General features: G+C 39.3%; 2 protein-coding genes across 2 annotated transcripts in view; both read right to left on the reverse strand.

Annotated features, from left to right (window-relative positions):
• NAA20 (N(alpha)-acetyltransferase 20, NatB catalytic subunit) overlaps positions 1 to 959 on the reverse strand; it is a 6,136-nt gene extending 5,177 nt beyond the window's left edge. Inside the window, exons 1-2 of the mRNA XM_026853822.1 lie at positions 922 to 959; positions 176 to 259 (exon numbers count right to left, since the gene is read on the reverse strand). Coding sequence (XP_026709623.1) covers positions 176 to 259; positions 922 to 959 — 122 coding nt within the window. The remainder of the gene's footprint in view (positions 1 to 175; positions 260 to 921) is intronic.
• A 4,177-nt stretch (positions 960 to 5,136) lies between these two features.
• Positions 5,137 to 19,953, reverse strand: part of MSH4 (mutS homolog 4) — a 31,723-nt gene continuing 16,906 nt past the window's right edge. The window contains exons 10-21 of the mRNA XM_026853823.1: positions 19,218 to 19,292; positions 18,738 to 18,802; positions 18,034 to 18,203; positions 15,350 to 15,486; positions 14,816 to 14,919; positions 13,896 to 14,020; positions 11,867 to 12,067; positions 10,550 to 10,668; positions 9,867 to 9,995; positions 8,231 to 8,405; positions 6,446 to 6,534; positions 5,137 to 6,103 (exon numbers count right to left, since the gene is read on the reverse strand). Coding sequence (XP_026709624.1) covers positions 5,918 to 6,103; positions 6,446 to 6,534; positions 8,231 to 8,405; positions 9,867 to 9,995; positions 10,550 to 10,668; positions 11,867 to 12,067; positions 13,896 to 14,020; positions 14,816 to 14,919; positions 15,350 to 15,486; positions 18,034 to 18,203; positions 18,738 to 18,802; positions 19,218 to 19,292 — 1,575 coding nt within the window. The 3' untranslated portion in view covers positions 5,137 to 5,917. The remainder of the gene's footprint in view (positions 6,104 to 6,445; positions 6,535 to 8,230; positions 8,406 to 9,866; positions 9,996 to 10,549; positions 10,669 to 11,866; positions 12,068 to 13,895; positions 14,021 to 14,815; positions 14,920 to 15,349; positions 15,487 to 18,033; positions 18,204 to 18,737; positions 18,803 to 19,217; positions 19,293 to 19,953) is intronic.

Below are 19,953 nucleotides of genomic sequence, written 5' to 3' on the forward strand. Positions count from 1 at the left end.
GCTCGTCCCCGCCGCTCGCCCCCGCCGCTCGCCCCCGCCGCCCCCCTGGGACACCCGGTTCGTCTCTTTGCGCCTGCAAAAAATCTAAATCGAGTCACCTGGGCGCTGACCCAATAGCTTCGCAGCTCCGAAACGTCTTCTCTCCTTTCACAAATACCAAATAAGTTCCACCTACAGCTCAGGCACATCCAAGAGCCAAACCCGCTCGACCCCCGTGAAACCAGCCATTCCCAAAGGGCTCAGGGCGCCACTTTGACACCTGAGAAAAAGCAAACACAGTGGGACCAACTCTGCACAACAGCTGCCAACAGCGACTGGTCACGAGATGGCCCCTATGGTCCCTGCCAAAACTAAGCAGATGTGCGGTAACAGATCAGCCTGGTACTGCACCACCGTACCGCTACATTACCCCGACCCTACCATTGCTACACCCCCACGCAGGATAGCTCCAACCCGAACACACACGCAGGCTGACGGTGCACGGACACACAAACAACATGACTGAAAGATGTGAGAAGATCTGTTTGTTTGAAAACAAAGTTTGAAATTTGTTTGAAAACAAACTAGTGGGAGACACTAAGTCAGAATAACAATTTAATAGGTAAATAAAAAGAGAAAAAAAATTATAAAGGCAGATAACACTGGGTTAAACTGACAGAGTCCCCTTACCCTGCACACTGTCCTCAGGCACTTTTTACTGAGTGCAGAGACTGCAGGAACTACGGCAAAGTGGTAGAGTGCAAAGAATAAGGCAACTTTTAAATTAATGCACATAACCACCACTCGGGAGTGACTGCCACGGCCCTCCAAATGCCAGCACCCTCTCCCTTCCCCTGACACCTTCAGAGCCATTACTGCAGTATCATTCCTCAGTTGGATGGGTTCTTCAGCTCCTGCTGCTGCTCTTAAGTGACAACTCACCGAGTAACTTCCAGCCTCTCCTCTGCTCTTTCCTTCATGGAGAGGATTCAGTTCTGCTATCTGAGCAGAAAAAAGAAAACCCCTCTGATCGCGCCTGTCTGCACTTCTGCGCTACCCCTAGAGCCCTGCAATAAACTTCCACAGCTCTCACCTCCCCACAACAGCCTGTCTCTGTGCACCATGGCTGCACTGCATCAAACCCAGCCACTGGATCCGAGCTCACAGCTGAATGCTGGGGCACAGGGGGAGGTTACTGCCAATATTCTGAACAGAAAAGTCACGTCCAGTGAGGAGTGAGCAGTCAGCATAACTATTTACCTGAAAAGGTGGAGGCCAGTGCTGTGCTACGGCCTACGCTGGAAGTGCAGCAGAGCAGAACACACACACCAGAAACACTCTACGGTTGCTGACACAGGCTGGGTTTCGGCCACCATTCCTAAGTGACCGCACGCAGATGGCCCACGTCAGACCTTGCTAGAAAGACCTATGACACAACAACATTTCAGAAAGCAGAGGTAGATGCAGGCGAGTGCTGTGCACAGGTGGAAGAGGAGCAGAATGGGGCTAATGATACCAGTTTGTATTAAGAGAGATATGTGGCTCAGTGACAGCATCACAATCACAATTCAAGATGAACTGGGTGGCAGTCCTGCCTAGGGGGACAGAGGTCCAGGAAGCTTGGCAGAGGAATGTGAAGAGAAAAAGTGATGCAGAGCTAGACAAACACAGAGATGGATGAAGGGCTAGAAAAAGATAAGAATGTATAGCCAGACAGATGCACAGGGACACAGGTACAGAAAGAAAGTGATGGAGGGCCAGAAAGATGAATGGAAGACCAGACAGAGGGACAGGGAGTGGAAAAGAGGAAAAGAGGGATGTAGAGGTGGACAGACAGATACAGGTCAAAAAAGATGGATGGAGAGCCGGGCAGGGGGTAAGGGAACTGGAGAGACAAACTGAGTGGGACAGAGAGGTGTACAGAGAGATGGGCAGAGAAAGGAAGGAATGGATTGCCTAACAGGGGACAGCAGGCACTGGGTGTGAAAGCAAAGCATGAAGAGCTGGACATAGGGACAGGGAATGGAAGAGAGGACAAGAGGGATAGCAAAGCAGAGGGATGGAGTGAGAAACAGATGAGGAGCTGAACAGAGGAATGGGAAGCATATTGTAAAATACGGAACTGAGTAGAGCTCCTATTCTGGTGCTAAGAACTGGTTTGACTAAATAAAACGTGCAAGATTAAGTTGTGCTTGGAAGCAAAGATGGGTAAAATGTTGCTACAGAAAAAAATTAATGAAATTCTTGACAACGAGGCAAGGGAAAAAACAGAAGACTGGGGAGGAGGATTGTAAACATGCCCAAGTGACTTGCAGCTAGCATGCAGAAGACCACATACATCCTACTAATTGTTTAGTCTTGTGTGTTTGACAAGTAGAACATTTGTGTCTAGAGAACATATCCCTTGACAGACCCAGAGGCACTCTACTGACCACGCTTGAGATCCCTGCCCTGCTGTGGGAAAGGTCAAAGCACAGTGGTGAACTACACCTGCGTGACTCCATGGCATGCAGGCAGCCCCAGCAGGACCAGGGATCCTCTAGCAAGGACCCAGCTCTGCAGTGCCTGTGTCCCCGCTTGTGTACCTCTGCCCAGGTGCTGCTCCGGGGATCCCCTGGTCACGAGGCAATGAAAATAAATTTACTCTTTGCATTTCATCCATGGTTTTGAGGTTGTTCCTGCGTCCTGCCTATGCCAGCTCACACAGACCTGGATGGCTTTCTAGTGATTCTGAAAGATTTGCTCAGTTTGAGGTTATACTGTGGGTTTGTTTTGCCTTTCAAAATTCTGGATGGGATGCAGTGGAATGGGTTTAGATACATACTTCAGGATAGTGAAAGATGCCTCTCTTGACCTGGAATTTGGAATCAGAGATGCTGGCAAGGCTCAGGAAAACAGGGCATGGCAATGTGAGATACGTCAGATTTGTGATAATTCAAAGGACAAAGTTTTGGTAGGAGAAAGTAGATTCAAAGTTTGTCATTGCAGTGGAACTGTGATAAGGATTTCAGAGTTGCTAGGAGCAGGGTGCTTTTCAGGATGGTGGTGAAGCTGTGATGGGGGATATGAAAGTTGTTGGGAACAGGAACAGACCACTTTCAGGCTGGTGGTTCTCGGTCCTTTGAGGTGTTAGTAAACGGGGTATAAAGTTACACCAGTCTCCCATTTGAGATGTTCTTTTCCTGCAGAATCACAAGGATTATTTAATGACAAACCCTTAAGAGAAGAAGCTCAACTGCTCATTTGAGTGCTGTGGTTATGACAGACTCTCCAACCAAACTGGACTTTGGACTGTTTGCTGCAAGATCAAGCCTTTCTTTCTGAAGTGCTAGACTAAAGGCACTTCTGTTACTGTGACCAAAGTTGGTTCAAAAACTGGTTATGGTTACAGTAGGCCTTACTATGTATCAGATTAATTGCCAGTATTGTAGCCTAAGGCAGTATTGTCTATTCAGTAAGGTGGGTTTTTTTTAATGATTACAGATCAATACATAGTTCTCTTAGTATTAAAACTGTGAAGGTCAAGTCTTGGGTGGCCATCTCTGCTGACTGAAATACAGCTTGAAAATGTGTAGCCAAGTGGAAAGCAAATTTCAGAAGTAAATTTAGCCTTGGTCTTCCAGACCCAAGGGGGTGACAGTGAATTCTAGTGTCTTTTTGGTTTAGGAGATTTTTGCTTTTTCTGCTTATCAATTGTTTCATCCTTTTGCAGGCCTGTTCCTGCCAGAAATTTTGTGGAGGAAGAAATAAAGACCTTAGAAAGTGAGTGTATGTCTTTCTGTGTTGGCTTGGGATTCTCAATTCACACTCCAAATAACATTTCTTCTGTCAGGCAGCCCTGTCTCATCGACAGGAGGTGATAGCAGCCTTGGTTCTGGGGAAAGTCTGCATTGAAAAGCTGAAGTTAGTGCAGATAGCAAATGCACTGCATACTTTTCTAGGACAAAACGTTTACAGACTATGCAAAATAGGAATCTTGTCAGAGAGGTGAATGGTCTGTTGAAGTTTCAGGGCTTTATCTGACAACGTTGCACACCTTTTAACTTCTACTGTCAGCTGTTGACCAGGCTTAGTTTAAAAGCTCGCTCTTTGTATTTGTCACCGAGACTGGCACCTTGAGTGAGGAACTGCAGGAGCAAGAGAAGGGCCATTAAAAAACCAGCAATCTGCCTGGCTACTCATCAAGTTGTGGAGAGGGGACAGGAAAAGACAAGCTTTCTGTCGCCCCCTGAGCTTTCTGCTTCCCTGCAATTCCCCCACTGTAAACTTCCTGAGACCCCCTTGGCTTCAATCAGCATTCTCAGATTGGCAGTGAAGCTCACTGTACAGCCCTCGGAGGTTTTTTGTTTGTGTTTTTTTGTGGTGGTTTTTTTTTTTTTTCTTTTTACTTTCTCCATAGAGTTCTGGACAGTGCTAGCAAAGACCCTAAAATTCAAGACAATTTGTCTACTGAGGACTGTTTACAGGTGATGCAAAAATGAGTCTGAAAGTACCTGTATTATCTTTTTGTGTTCTGGTCCTGCTCCTTGGCATCCAGCTGTCCTTAAAAGAAAAAAAAAAGCCTCCATATTTAAAATCTGTTTCAGGAGAGCAGTATGTAGAGCATTTGCACATACAGTCCTGACAGACTGACTGGAAGCAATCCAAAGTCTCTGAAATAAGGTGTGCAAAGGAGGGGAACAGTTCTGACGGGGTCGAACTACTCCAGACTCCCTGGCACAAGCCCCTAGCAAAGTCCTGCTGGGTGCTGTGGTGGCTGAGCCCAAGAGGGAGACACACAGCCTGTCCGGGCACTGCCCAAAATGTGCATCCCTTGCTGCCCGGCTCCTCTTAAGAAACCTGAATGCAAAATACTTTTTTCTGCCATGATCCTCACTGGGGTAGACAAAAAATATGGTATTTTACTGATGGATACGAGTGATATAACTGGCAGCATTTAAGGCCTGAAGAGAGGGGAATTGTGGATAATAGCTTAAATCAATAAAAACCTTAAGTAAAAAACCACAGTGCACCCACTACAAATGTTATTCTGTTGCAGTGGTATGTTTACAAAGGTAGATACATTAAAAGGAAATATATAACTATATATAAAAATCTATCTGTTGTTATAGATATTGCACTGTTGTGCATTACCCATTTTAAGATATATGCATAATAAATTATACACACATAAAAATTTTTACATATAAAATAAATATATAAGAACTCTTGGTCAAAGTTGATTAGTAAAAAGTGAGGAAAGAATTCCTTCAAGCTGGACTACATGGCTGTAGCCACTCAGTTAAGTTGTACTTAAAAAAAATAATCAAGGAAGGAGGATATTAAATTTTATTGATTTCCTGTTACTCACTTTCTAAACAAAAACTGACCAACAGTGTCAACACTACAGTAATTTGCTGTTACTGTGTTACAAAAAAAGCTTTGTCTGCCCAGTTCTGGAGAAGCAGCAGTCCCGGACTGCCTACATTGTGCTGGATTAAATGTAATGACTGAGAGAGGCAGAGCGCTCCCTGAGCAGGGAACAGCAGGACTCAGGGATGCACGCTCCAGAGTGCGAGAACAGCTTGCCTACGCAAGGCAGGTGGGAGGACCATCTGCTTCAAGGACTGCTTTTTGTTAATCAAGATCTTCAGTACCAGATGTAAGAGCTGGAATACTGATACATCACACAGAAAATACTAAACATTACACAACTTTTTTGTCTCTAATGAGACATATAGTTCATTATCAGAAAGAACTGTGTTCCTTAGACAAAGTAAATGCTTTTATTTCAGGTATGGTTTGGGGTGAAAAACCATGAAGGATGTGGTCTTTCAGTAGTGAGTATAATTTAGATTAAGAATTTTAAAGCATCAAAAATCAGTGTTTTCTAATACTAAGAAAAAAAATAGAATAGTCTTTCGGTCACAAAAATTTGAGCAACAGCCTATGTTACACATCACTGTTGCTCATCATTTTGACCAGGTGCAGGACAACTGGCTTCATACTTTTTCTTCAAGCCTTTCAAATATATACGTAAACTGTCAGGATCCAATCGAGAATTTCTGGCAGTCTGAACCAATCTCATGGCTAAATGGTATACAGCTCTCTGTTTCATCATCTCAGGAGTACTCTTCTGTCTGTGCTGCTCTTGAAAACATACACATGCATTAAAATATTAAATCAATTATGTTCTAGTACTAAAATACTAGCATTAGCTATTTTCTAGCCTATTTCTGATCTCCTGATTCTTGGTTTGTACACCAGCATTACATCCAATACTCCTTAACCCTAAGAAATGCTTCGTGTTGTCACCTAACTCTGACTTTCAGTACAATCTTTTATAAATGGTTCCAGAAATGCCAATTTTAATTAAATCTATTTTCATAAAACCATAGGCAGTGCTTATCCTGTATCTTTTCAGAAACTGAAAATATGAGTTTTATGAAAACTGTGAATTACAACAGTATAATTTTCTACTACATACCAAAATTTGTTTTGTAATACGATTTGTGATTTCCTTTGCATCCAAAATTACAGATGATGGTAGGGAGGAAACTTCTGCAGCTTTTAATCCTAAACATATAAAACACAAATCAGGATTTCTGATGTAATTTTTTTTCCCTGCCTGTCACACTGTGTTTGCCAGAATTAACTTAGCCTATTTTTTTTTAAAGGGTGAAGTTTTAATTTTTATTAAAATAACTTTGATATATATTAAAATAACTTTGATATAGATTTTCTCTTTGTGCCTTTTTTTCTTTTTTCTTTTAATAATAAACAACATGGTTTTGAGAGTTACAAAATAAAATGTCTACTTTGTTGCAATGCTACATCTAAGATACACTTCCATATGGAGTTACTGCTGGTGCTAATACTGTAACTGGTCAGGATGAGACACATTAGAGGGTAGATGAAAAAAATGGCACAGTGGTGTTAACAGCCTTCTCTGTTTAGTTTTTTAATTTGGCAGGCCAGAAAATACCGAGGTTGTGCTAAATATGCTCTCCATTAAATTCTGACACCCAGTGGGTATGGATGTCATGTTCCAACTTCCACTTTGCTGCCAGTAGCCAAGCTGTCAGACATTTAGGGCAAGAAAGAGATGTAAAATATTTTTTTCTGCCCTAACATTTTTTTTTTTACTTCTTCCTTTGCCTGTGGCCCTGGCTGTCCTGAGGAGATTCTGTGCTTCATCATGTGCTTTAATACTGTAGGGTTAAAAATGAAAAAGGGTTAAAGAAACACCCTTGAACTCTTTCTTAGAATCTAGCTCTGCTCAAGTAAAGTAAAGCCAAGACACCAAGTTACGAAAGGTCTCCTTCGAGAACACTCTCTACACATACGGTTTTTCTGAGTTAATGGTGTTGTAGCAAGTGAAATTGAGCTTGTGCTGCCAAAGGTAAAGAAACTTATTCTGAAATTCTGATAAAGACACATCTTAAATCCAGTTAATTGAAGCTTGACTGGAATAACTGGAGTCCTCAGTTACCACTAGCTTGCAAATGTCACGTGTAGCTAATTTCCTATTGATTAGATGTCACCTAACTCAAGGATCCAACTTCAGAATCCAGTATTTGGAAACATGGATTTCAGTAACTCTTTAAAACATGCAGCTATACCTTACTGTCACTCACGCATGTCTTTATTGACCCATAATCAATCAATCTGTACAGTCTTCAGTGTGATTTATTCTGAAGTTAGAAGATAAGTAAACCCAATTTCTGGAGAACACCGATTTGTTAGTGGAACCTCTCAAAGCAGCCTTAGTCTGATACACAGAAAAATTCCTGTCCTTTTTTAAAGAAGCTTGATTCATTTTGCTAATCAAAAAGGACCAAGCCGCCATGTAACTGATACATCCTTACTTATGGCAGGCACGTAAGAGTTTACATAACACAAACCTCAGCATTCACAGTTTTAAGTCTCTCCAAACTTTCACTCACTTCCATAAGGGGAGATTAAATCAGCTCAAGAACTGTGTGCTCAGAATGGCTCATCTCCTTCAAACAGAGGTGAATCAAGTAGCTACTGGCATTACTAAAATCTTTTTTACTATGAAATTTCATATAAGTTCTTCATACTACCCCAAACTACTATCCCACTGCATGGTTACTTAAAACACTCAAGAGGTTGGAACATGTTACAGATCTGCAGTTGTTACTCTATGAGAGAGATACAAACTCACCAGAAATCTGTCATCAGAAAAATATAGTTAGATGCCTAATAACTGAAATAATTACTAAGTTAAAGTCATAGTGGAATCCATTACCATAGTTCTTTTCCTCTGTATATCCTCTAGAGAGTGTGTAAGTGTAAGCAATTTTCTCCTTATTTCCAGCACTGCTTCTCACATGTTGCACTTCAAAATGGTGATTTTCCACATTGGGATACAAAGCATCTATATGACACAATTCCAGGAAATGTGTAGCAAACAATGTAAATGCCTAAATAAGGAAACAAGAAAGAAAATTTATTTTGGAAATGAACCTGGAATAAATGACAATAAATAAGAAAATTAAAAGTGATCTCACAGATGTCCAAGTTTTTCTCCAAAACATGGAAAAGCTGTATTTAAATTACTAAAGCAAATCAAAATCATTAAGGGGTAAGTTCTACCATCGGCAAGGATATTTCTCCCAACTGGGGACTCTCCCACTCCTTTATCAACAGAAGGAAAAGAATATCAGAAGTAACAGGAAATCCATGATGCTTACAAAATTTGACTAGGGTTAATTTGAATGACTGTCCAATGGTTGCATTAATACTCCGAAGGACTGTTTTGCCAAAAGTACAGGCTTCAGAAAATATCTAACTTTTCAAACCAAACCACAGAAGTACTCTGAATAAACTCTGATGAGAAACTGATCACCTAAACACTTACCTCAAAAAGCTGACAACAACTTGAGGCTGATCACATAACTAACAACAGAGGTGAAACTTCCAACCCATCTAAAACCATCTTCCACTCTTCTAAACAAGCCTCTAACCTCTGTGAGCAATTCCTAAGTTGTGTGACACCACCACTGTACTTTGGGAAGGGAACAGCCAGGTAAAGACATTCACCTTCAGCATTCAGGCATACAGAGCTGTGCTATGCAAAACTAAAGAGACCGGGTTATTCTCTTTCCAGACAGAAACACGAGCAAGTTGGAAAGCAAGTTGCAAGCAAGTTGGAAAGAGACTGGCTGGGATAGTCTTAATTTTCTTCATAGTAGCTTGTGAGGTGCTAGGTTCTGGATTTGTCACCAAATCAGTGCTGGTAACACAGGGGTGTTCCCTTACTGCTTGCACAGCGCCAAGGCCTGTGCTGCTCCTCGCCCTGCCCTGCCAGCGAGGGGGCTGGGGGGGCGCAGCCTGGACAGCCGACCCCAGGGACATCCCACACCACACCCGCAGCAGTAAGAGCTGCGGAGAAGGAGAAAGAAGAGACGCTCAGAAGGACAGTGTTTGTCTTCCCAAGGAATCACTTTGCGTGATGGAGCCCTGCTTTCATGGGAATGGCTGAACACTCGCCTGCTGATGGGAAGGAGTGAATGAACTCCTCCTTTTGCTTTGCTTGTGTGGGCAGCTTTGCTTTACCTATTAAACTGGCTTTATCTCAGCCCACACATTTTTACACTTTTACCTTTCTAATTCTCTCCCCCATCCCACTGTGGGGGAAATGAGTGAGCAGCTGGGTGGTGTTCAGCTGCCCACTGGGGTTAAACCACAACCACCAGTGAACAGAAGCGCAGGTTAGGCAGCATTTTTTTCTCTATCATTGTGATTTTTACTATTCACTAGTTACGAAAAAATACCATATTTAGACAAGAAATATCTATAAAACTGAAGTTAAATTATATAAAATACTGTACGACAAACTAATTATGAGGTTTAAATTTTTTTGTTATTCAAAACAGAATTACCTTTAAATTCAACAGATATTCACAAGCAGCGTAACAAATGCCAATACCTTCTTCAGCACTGGTACCTCTACCCAGTTCATCAATTATGATGAGTGATTTGTCATTAGCATTTTGTATGATGTATGTTATCTAGGAAAATATTTAATATGTGTTATCAGTCCTATAAATACATTTTTTAAAAACCCAAATAGGAATACTGCTACTAATAGGACTACTTTGTGTTATTAAGATGAAACAATGCATACATTAAAAATCTTTGTCACATCCACAAATTTTACCTTTTCACAGCTTTCAAACAACTGTCATCTCTAATCAGGCAAAAAAATCACACTACAGCACTCTTTCTCTTTCCCATTGAACATATATCCCTTTCTCTCAAAATCGTAAGAGTTTGGGAGAGGCAATTGACATGGCTTAGGCTCCTACAAATAATCATTTAAGGTCTAAGAAGTAACAAAATGTTGATACTACTGTTCAACAGAGCACTGGTTTTCACTCGTATTGAGATATCTTTTTATTTAAAATATGCCTGGCTTTCTGTGTTTAGCATCAAGGTAACAGATGAAAACTGAATTTTTGACTGCTTTCTGAAGTACGCTCTTTCAGTGGAAATATACTATGGAATTTCTATTTGCTTAGCAGTAAAAATAGGCCTTGGACCATGGATTAGCTACGTTTAATACCTCTTTCATTTCCTTCATGAATGTTGATGCATTTGTTTCTATATCATCATCCATACCTATTCTGGTAAAAATTTGCTCTGCAATTCGAAAAGAACAATACTCTGCTGGGACATAAGAACCTGCAGAACAAGTAAAATATGAGTTTTCTCATATCACTGTGACAAATGGCAATTTGCCTGACTATGTCAGCAGGGGGGAAAAAAAGAAAAAAAATCACTTTTACACTTGGTCTTTATGCACTGTAGAGAATGCATCTTATTCTATAAAGTTTCACAAGATTACATTCTACCATTACTTTATAAGAAAAAATTATTATGTAGATACCATAATTAAAGAAGCTTACCAGTAAAACCTTAAGAAATCATATGCCTGAAGCTGTGTGTCACTCTGAAGGGATGCAAAAGTGTAAATAAACACTAGGACTAATTTACATTTCTGTAGCCACTAAATTACAAATCCCAAGGAATCTTAGTTTCCCCAAAACAAGATTATATTGCCTTTATCTGAGTTTGAGGCGTATTAGTTTTATTGAATAGAAAAGAACAGGAAACCTGCCAAAAGATGTTACAGTCTCCTTTATTCATATTAAACTCATGTTTTTGAGGGTAATTCCTGAAGAACTTGCAGTTGTTGGGGACTGGACCAACAAATGCATGGTGGACAAATTTTATTCTCCACTGCTAAGCAGTTTCATTCTAGTAGAGTTAGGGTCAGCCTTCTGAGGTCTTTTTCCTGTGCTGCCAGACTTAATTTATCTTCAAGGTAAAAATCATGAGGAATTCCTGAGTATAGGGATGAGTCTCAGTTAGACTTTACAAACATTTGTTTTATAATTTTAGTGACAGAACCTTGAAGTATTTATTACTACTTTTAAGTAGTTATTTATCTATTAATCTACATGGCTGCAAGCATGTTTCTCTACATAACTGAGGTATGCTCAAGTTCATCTGTTCCTTTTGGATGACTAACACATACATAGCCCAGTGGGCATACTTCAAGGACACTCGCTACCAATCTAGCATAAGGTGCTCTAGAGAATTAAAGCATACAACTGTACTTCTCCTAAAGACAGACTGGGGAGGCTTCCAGACACACAGACAGGGCGCCGTAAGTATCCAGTGGCAGACCCAAAACCTTGCAGTGCCCTCTGTCAGCAACACGAGAGAGCTGGTAGGAGCAAATGGACCAAAAATTGCCTGTTACTATTTAGACAGAACGTTATTCTAGAAGCCAAACCATTCAACCTCATCAACATTTTTAACTAGAAAACGCTAAATGTGTTGCAGAAGATTACTAATATGGTACGCTCTTACTCACCAATCTGTGCCATAATTTGACAGAGAGCTATCTGTTTTAGATATGTTGACTTTCCACTCATATTTGGTCCTGTGATGATGACAAAATTGTTACCCTCTGTCAGATACGTGTTGTTAGACACAGGTTTTTCCACAGCTATCTTTTCAAGAATGGGATGCCATCCCTGCTTGATCGCTAAAGTGTCTGTAAATTCTGGACGCACTAAATGAGAAGGTTATAAAATATTGCAGAGTTAGTATGGAAACCTTTACATTACTAAACTAGTGCATTCTGAAGTTAAGTAATTCTTGCAGAGCAGAAATCAAACTCTGTGGTCCTGACTCCCTGATATTTACTTTCATGTAGTGAGTCAGACTAATATTCAGCATTTGGGAAGAATTACCAGCCACTTTCAGGCACAGATTCTGATTATATGCAAGTCTTCATGATTTATTACTACAAAAAGAATCGCATAACTAACAATTTCCAAATTAACATTCTGTGCTTGTGTTCTGTAATAAGTAGGGTTGTACTCCAGTAATAAAATACTAAGACCGAAACTTGAAAAGTAATTATAACAGAAAACCTGCAAGCCAGTTTCACAGTTAATATATTTTTATTAATTTATTTTTATACTGATATGAGTATATAAAGTACAGGGGTCATGAACCCTGTTACTACTAAATATGTACCTTATTATATAAGCACGGGAAACAAGGAAGTAGGATTCCTTCTATTTTTGTTACATTTCATCGTATTGATTATTTGGGTGTATACTATGCCTGGACAGATCCATTCAATACTGTGACTATTTGTATGTATTTCTGTCAGAATACAGTTTCTTTCTGGACCTACTCCATATGCCTCCTCTTTGTCTACCTCCATGGCAGTACCCCAGGCTAACAGAGAAGCACTGTTAAATGTGGTGGTCTGTTTAAATGGAGCAGCCTTCAAGCAAGAAATGCCAAAAGAGTTTTTCAGGTTTAAACATAGGGGAACTCTTAATTACCTGGTGTAGGTTTTAGTCATTTAATGATTTTGATGAGAGAATCAAGTGGCAACGAGGACTGAAAGCTACAAACAACAGTTCATTTCTTTTGGTGGACACACATGCATGCCTGGCTGTGCAAACTATAGGTGTAGATTTACAGGAGAAGCTATGTGGCTTTGGTCTCTCTCTTACTGCTGAAGAAAACTTGTGCTCCGATTCATTTGGTGGTTAAAGGTTGTGATGCCTCAAGCTCACCAGCTACCGTTCAGTTACATTTCAATTCACATGCTATGACTGGAACCATCAGTACATGAAGATTCACAGGACATACTGCAAAGTGAACTGATCCTGCTCACGAACTGGAAATTACATTGCAGCATCAGTAATGATGAGCTAATGTACCTCCCGAGATGGCTTCCAGATCTGATTTAGTATCTACACTGTACTGTACTGTAGATAAGTATCTCACATCAACATTAATTGAAGACAACGTGCTTATTTATACATTGCAGAACTGGGCTAAGGAAGCCTGGGATGAACAATATGTAGGTAAGCACATGATTCTGGACTCCTCTGAACACTCTACTTCCAAAAATGTCTAAAAGTGCAACAGAAATTGAAGCAGATAAATAAACGTAGCCACATATTTTGTTTTACAGTATATAATGAATGTTGATCTGCTTGTATTATTTTATGCCCTTTCAGAACAGAAGTGTAAACTGAGAACGCTCACAGACTTCATGCTTTTAAACAGAATATGCTTAAACTGGCTATCTTGAAAAGGCTGGCTATCTTGAAAAGGCTGGCTATCTTGAAAAGGCTGGCTATGAAGGCTTACGGCAGCTGAATGTCAGAATGTAATTTCAATAAATGGAAGCAGAAGGAACATCAGCATAAAATGGGCAATGATAGAGCAGACACACCCATCTAAAGCCTACCAAGACCCAGAAAAATAAATCACATGGGCTTAGCAATTGGAAAAGTAGAAAAAACAGCCTGGATATTCTCCAACAAGAGGGTCGTTACTTGGCCCATGACAGAATCAAGGAAGAAACTTACCATAATCAGAAAGAGTGCAGGCATGGGCAAATGAAAGCAGCATATCCAGCATTGACACGATGTCAGACAGCTTGTACAGGCAATGGATGTGTTCATAGATCTCGTTCAGTAGCTTACACACTACTCTGAAATAAGACACTGATTTAGTTGCTGCACAGTACATACTGTCATTTCATACCACTTACAGAAATAAAGGAATAATGTTCATAATGCATACATTATGAGTTTAGTCCTAAAATGCAACCATCTCTGCCAGATGCAAGCAAATGTATACATTTCTTTAAAGCAAATTAAATTCTTATACCATCATCTCAGATCAAATTCTGCTATCAGATGCAAGACACAGAGCTCGAATACCAACAGCTCGTAAGAAAGCTTCACATAGAGAATTAACTAAAAACATAGCTATGGAATCAAGTACATTTTATTAACAAGTCAAATGTGACTAATTCCCTCAGGCCTTCATGTTAATAAAAACCCCACATGGTTTCTAGAAAGAACTCCCATAAAACTGAGATGCAACGTTACACTTAGTAAGTCTTCTGAAATAGAGAGCAGAGCAACATGACATGCAGCAAAGACAAAATACAGAAATAGACAGTTCTACTGTATAGGCAAGGAACTGATGGAAAGTAATGATACGGCATTACAGAACTAATGCATTGTGTCATTTTGTGTAGATAATTCACCCACAAACATCTAATAAATATGGTGGCCACCCTTATTAATAAATGCCTGTGTATTTGTAATCACATTTAATACAATACACATTTTGTCTCTGGGATCAGTGTCACTCGGGACTATTTCTCTAAGTAGTCATAATTTAACAGAAAGATAGCTTTAAGAAGACATGTAACGAGCTGTTACTTGGACAAAATAAATGTAGTTAGGAAATATGAAATACTTTTAAATGGTCTTACAAGTAGGTCATGTGATATATTTCTCTCAGAGACTCCTGACATCTCTCATTCATTTTTATTAAGTCTGCTGAAGTGAAGCTATATGTGTTTTTCATTTTAGTGATCTACAGGGAATTCAAATCAACAATAAGAACTTGCTGTATTATCAGAAACAAAAATAGTTTCTTAAAAAGCTAACTGGGAACAATACAGTTCAAACAAAGTGGAAAAAACAACGCCTCATTTCATTCCTCCCATAACATTTTTTCTGAAAATCCATATAAGAGAACGTAGTTACCAGCAAGATATACAACTTCGTACTTACACACAACATAATTGTATGTAATTGCACATTTCTGACTATATTAAGTGTAAGTAGAAATAAGGCAGTTATAAAAACATACCAATTGTACCTTCATTTACTGCTAGGTATCGTCACTGAAATGATTTTAATTGTTGCTTAAATTACTGTATAATATGTACTCTTAATGTATTACACATTTTATAGACATTAAGTATACAAACATATTATGAAAAAACATCTAGCACAGATACCTTTGTAAATTCTGAAGGAAGTTGGCCATTGGGTAATGTTGCACAATCAGCATTCATCTGGATAAAAAATCCACGGGCAGAGCTGAAACTTGTTTTCATTGGTAGGCTGTACTTTTCTGCGAGCTGTGTTATCATACCTACGTACCACAATTAAAGATTTGATCCAAATTACATATATTCAAGTGGATACACATACATGCTCTTTTGTGCTGGTACAAGGATGCCTACTGTTAATGGATTTATAGGCACTGAATGTGTCATCTAAGAGGAAACATGACAAGGCCTTAGAGGTGGGTGTCCACAGAGTTATTTAAATAACGTATTAATGTAACAAATCTGGCTGCATAAAGCTATTGGGAAAAAATTCCAGTGGGGAATCAGACAAATTCATGTGTTCTTTAAAGACAGTTCATGGATTCGACCAACTCCCAGGTGGGCCTAACTATGGAAAGTTTGCACAAGCACTCAGTGTCAGCAGACAGAACATGAACTGTAGGCTAGGAACTCAGTTTTTAACCAGTTCATGATTCTAAGCCATCTTCTTTCCCCAGACTGAGGGTAACACTCTACATTTCTAATCTGCCCCTTCTTAAGTCCATTTTGTTCCTAGCTGAGAAGATACCATATGTGGGTAACTGTCAGATGACAGAAGAATAGGTACTGTTAAATCATGGACATCATTCTCAATACTGCAAAGCGGGTAACAGAGTAGCACTCCTGTGATAAGAATGGAGTTACTCACTGGTGTTTCCCTGCTGCTCATTGCTCTAAGCTTGCCCACCCTCATGTTCCAACCACTCACAATGTAGAGTAGCAACTTGGGACATTCTGGATATAGAATCACAGAATAGTTTGGGCTGCAAGGGACCTTTAAAGATCATCTACTCCAATCCCCCCTTCCACAGGCAGGGACATCTTTTACTAGATCAGGATGCTCTAAGCCACGTCCTACCTGACCCTGAATACTTGCAATGATCCACAACTTCTTTGGGAAACCTGTTCCAGCATCTCATCACCCTCATCATAAAACATTTAATCCTTACGTCCAACCTAAATCTATCCTCTTTCAGTTTAAAACCATTGCCCCTTATCCTGTCAATATGGGCCTTGGTAAAAAAAAAAAAAAAAAAGTCTTTCTCCCTCATTACGAGTCCTCTTTACACACTGAAAGGCTCCCCAGAGCCTTCTCTTCTCCAGGCTGAACAACATCAACTCTCTCAGCCTGTCCTTAGAGCAGAGGTGCTCCAGCCCTCTGACCAGTTTTGTGGCTTCTTCTGGACCCACCCTAACAGGTCCATGTCTGTCTTGTGCTGGGGAATCCAGAGCTAGAAGCAGTGCTCCAGGTGGGGTCTCAGCAGAGCAGAATAGAGGGGGAGAATCCTCTCCTTTGACCTGCTGGCCATACTTCTTCTCACATAGGTCAAGACACGATTTGCTTTCTGGGCTATGAATACACACCGCCAGTTCATGTTCAATTTTTTTGCTCACCAGTATCCCCAAGACCTTCTCTTCAATCCATTCATCCCCCAGCCTATATTGATACTGGGGATTGCCCTGACCTAGGTGCAGGGCCTTGCACTTGGCCTTGCTGGACTTCAAGAGGTTCACACAGGCCCACTCCTCAAGCCTGTCATGGCATCCCCTCCCTCTAGTGAATCAACTCCAGCACTCAGCTTGGTGTTGTCTGTGAACTTGCTGAGGGTGCACTCAATTCCACTGTCTATGTGGAAGACATTAAACATATTGGTCCTAGTACAGACCCTTGAGGGACATCACTCATTACTGGTTTCCCCTTGGACACTGAACCATTTGCTGTAGCTCTTTGCATCCAGCCAATTCCTTATCCATCTCATATCCATCTCTCATTCCTTACTCCATGCATCAAACCCATCTCTCTCCAGTTTAGCAACAAGGATACTGTGGAGGACCGTACCAAATTTTGGAAGGTTTAGGAAATAAAACCCAGCATCTGTACTTTTCACTGCGTACTATGTAGAATGGAAGACAAGAAAGAAACAGGAAGTTCACAACATATGACAGATGCTGCAGTTTCTGACATTCTTTTAAGTTTCCAATTATATAGTAAACTAAGATGATGGTCCTTTAGCTACAAATCAACATTTTATACTAAAAAAAAAGGAGATCCATTCCAGAAGGTAAGTATTTTTCTTCTATTTTGACTTAATGACAAACAGGAAGGTTACTAAAACACAGTAACAGATATTATGCTAAAATTATTTTTGTTTGTATTTTCCAACTCTTAATAGCTTGGCTAAAAAGTAGTCCACAGATAGATCAAGACTGCTTAAAATATAAAGAACAGGTATTTTAATTCAAGAAGCTAAACCAAAGATTTACATGTTTTATACAGAATGTTTTAGCTGGAATATTTCTGTTATGTTACTTTACTTTTTTGTACTTTTAGAGGATAAGGATAAGCAACAGAGTTTTAAATATAGGAATCACAATATAGTTTTCAACTTGATTAAAATAAAACAGATTTTATCAACAAAATGAGAATCTCAAAAGTACTTCAGTTACTTATCAATGACAATCAGTTTATACTAATAATAAATACTTTTTACATATGAGAAGTTTATAATAAATATGCCTATATGACTTCTATATGCCAGGTGCAATGTACTTTGAACTCCAAATAAATAAAAATATTGATTTAGAAATACCTGCTATGTCATCAACAATTTCTGTGTATGTTCTACGAGCTATGTCAAGGAACTCATTGATGTTAGGCTTAACAGCATAGCATTTCTGGGTCCTCATACTCAGACATCCTTTTGTGTATCTTGTATCATCATTAATTACAGTTGTAATCTTTTCAAGTATCGTTCCAAATCTGAAATATTAGTTGTATCATTAATTTGCTACATTATACTTTATGATTTTTATTTGCAATATCATCCCAAAATTACAAATAAGAGTATTACAAATAACTGAAGCAAATTATCTACTGTTAAAACCAAACACTAAATTTCATGGGTATTTTTGCCTCAAAAATGAAGATGATCATACTCAAGTCTGACCAAAGATATCATTCTAAATTATTTCTCAAATATGCAGACAACAGTTGATTTTTGCATTATTATGAAGACTCTAGGAAACCACTACTTTTGTCTTTTCAGAGTTACTTCTAATGGAGTACAGTTCATCAGCAATTGCAGCATCACAGATAACTTTCTGGTTTGCTTTTCTCCCTGTATTTGTTACTTGAAAATTAGAATTTTTGACAATTAAAATCAGCTTTTACACAAAAGAATTGAGCTATACCTATAACTACGAATAAGTAAAGACGCAACATCTTTAATCTTACAGACATTCTGAAGAAAGATGAGAGTTTCTAACATACTAGCTAAAGTATTATGATAAATACCTTGTATCTTCAAGAGAATTGTAATAAGCCTTTAGCAGCGGTGTGTTACAGCTACTTAAAGCAGCCTGTTGAAAAAAATGGACATAAGCAGTTACTGCTTTTAGTAGCTCTTTTAAAGGACTGATAAAGTTCTTAGATTCACTGAGGCTTATTACTGGTTGCGTAAGCATCTTACAGAAGACAAGCGGGTGCTGCAGTTAAATGTTTGTTATAAAATCAATTATTCAGGTAATGGTAGGAATTCAGTTCTTGAGTATTAGACTCAAACACGTATTTTCAATTGACTTAAGAATTAACAGACTATGTTGGCAGTACTGTGTTCTGCAAGACATAAAATTTTTTTTTGGACTTGATGATCCTTATCAGCCCCTTCCAACGAGATATTCTAGTCTACAGTCTATGAAATTTAAAAAACTGCACTATATAAAGACAAAACGGTCTGTACTTTATTTAAAAAAAAAAATGACAGAGACAGCTTACTTTTAGAGGTTCCACAAGTTCTAGAGTATGCTTCAGGTAGATTAAATTAGTTATTTTTGATTCAGCAGTTTTAACCTGTTGGAAAATTTAACCAATATTGGAGTGTTTATATGTTTGCCTGTTTAAAAAAGTACTTCAGAACTAGCAGAACTCATACTGTTATCCGTAACTGGTTTATTACTAAAATACTTTATAACTCTCTTTAACAACTCGACATGCAACTGCATATAAAAATGTTTATCTAAATTTCATGTTGCCTACTGTGACAGTTTTCCCACCAGTAGCCCATATTTTCACAGGTCTGCACTGATAACGGTTGACTCTGAGAACACTCTCCAAACCCAAACCATGAAAACTTCTTTAGATCTTCTACATACACATAGCTCTATACAAGCTCTACATAGCTTGTAGGATCTTTGTACCTGCTGCATTTTAGGGTCAAAAGGCAAAAATTAATGAATACAACCAGAGTCTGTAACTCTTCCATATAATGTTACTTCTTTATTATTCATTAATGACTACAATGAAAGCCTATCCTTTATTGCATTTGCAATTAATTTGTTGGCAGTCACTCTGATATGTAAAGCATGACGATTCAGAGAAGCAGTTGACTTTGGTTTTGTGCTAGAGACGTTAAGTCCTACAGATTTAAGTGCTATGGTCAGTGGATCAGCCCTAGTTTAACTTTTGTATTTCCTGGAAATGAATTTAAACCAAAAATACTGGTACCCCCTCC

The sequence above is a fragment of the Athene cunicularia genome (genome assembly GCF_003259725.1).
Source record: "Athene cunicularia isolate RWA chromosome 8 unlocalized genomic scaffold, athCun1 chr8_part1, whole genome shotgun sequence".
NCBI lineage: Eukaryota > Metazoa > Chordata > Aves > Strigiformes > Strigidae > Athene > Athene cunicularia.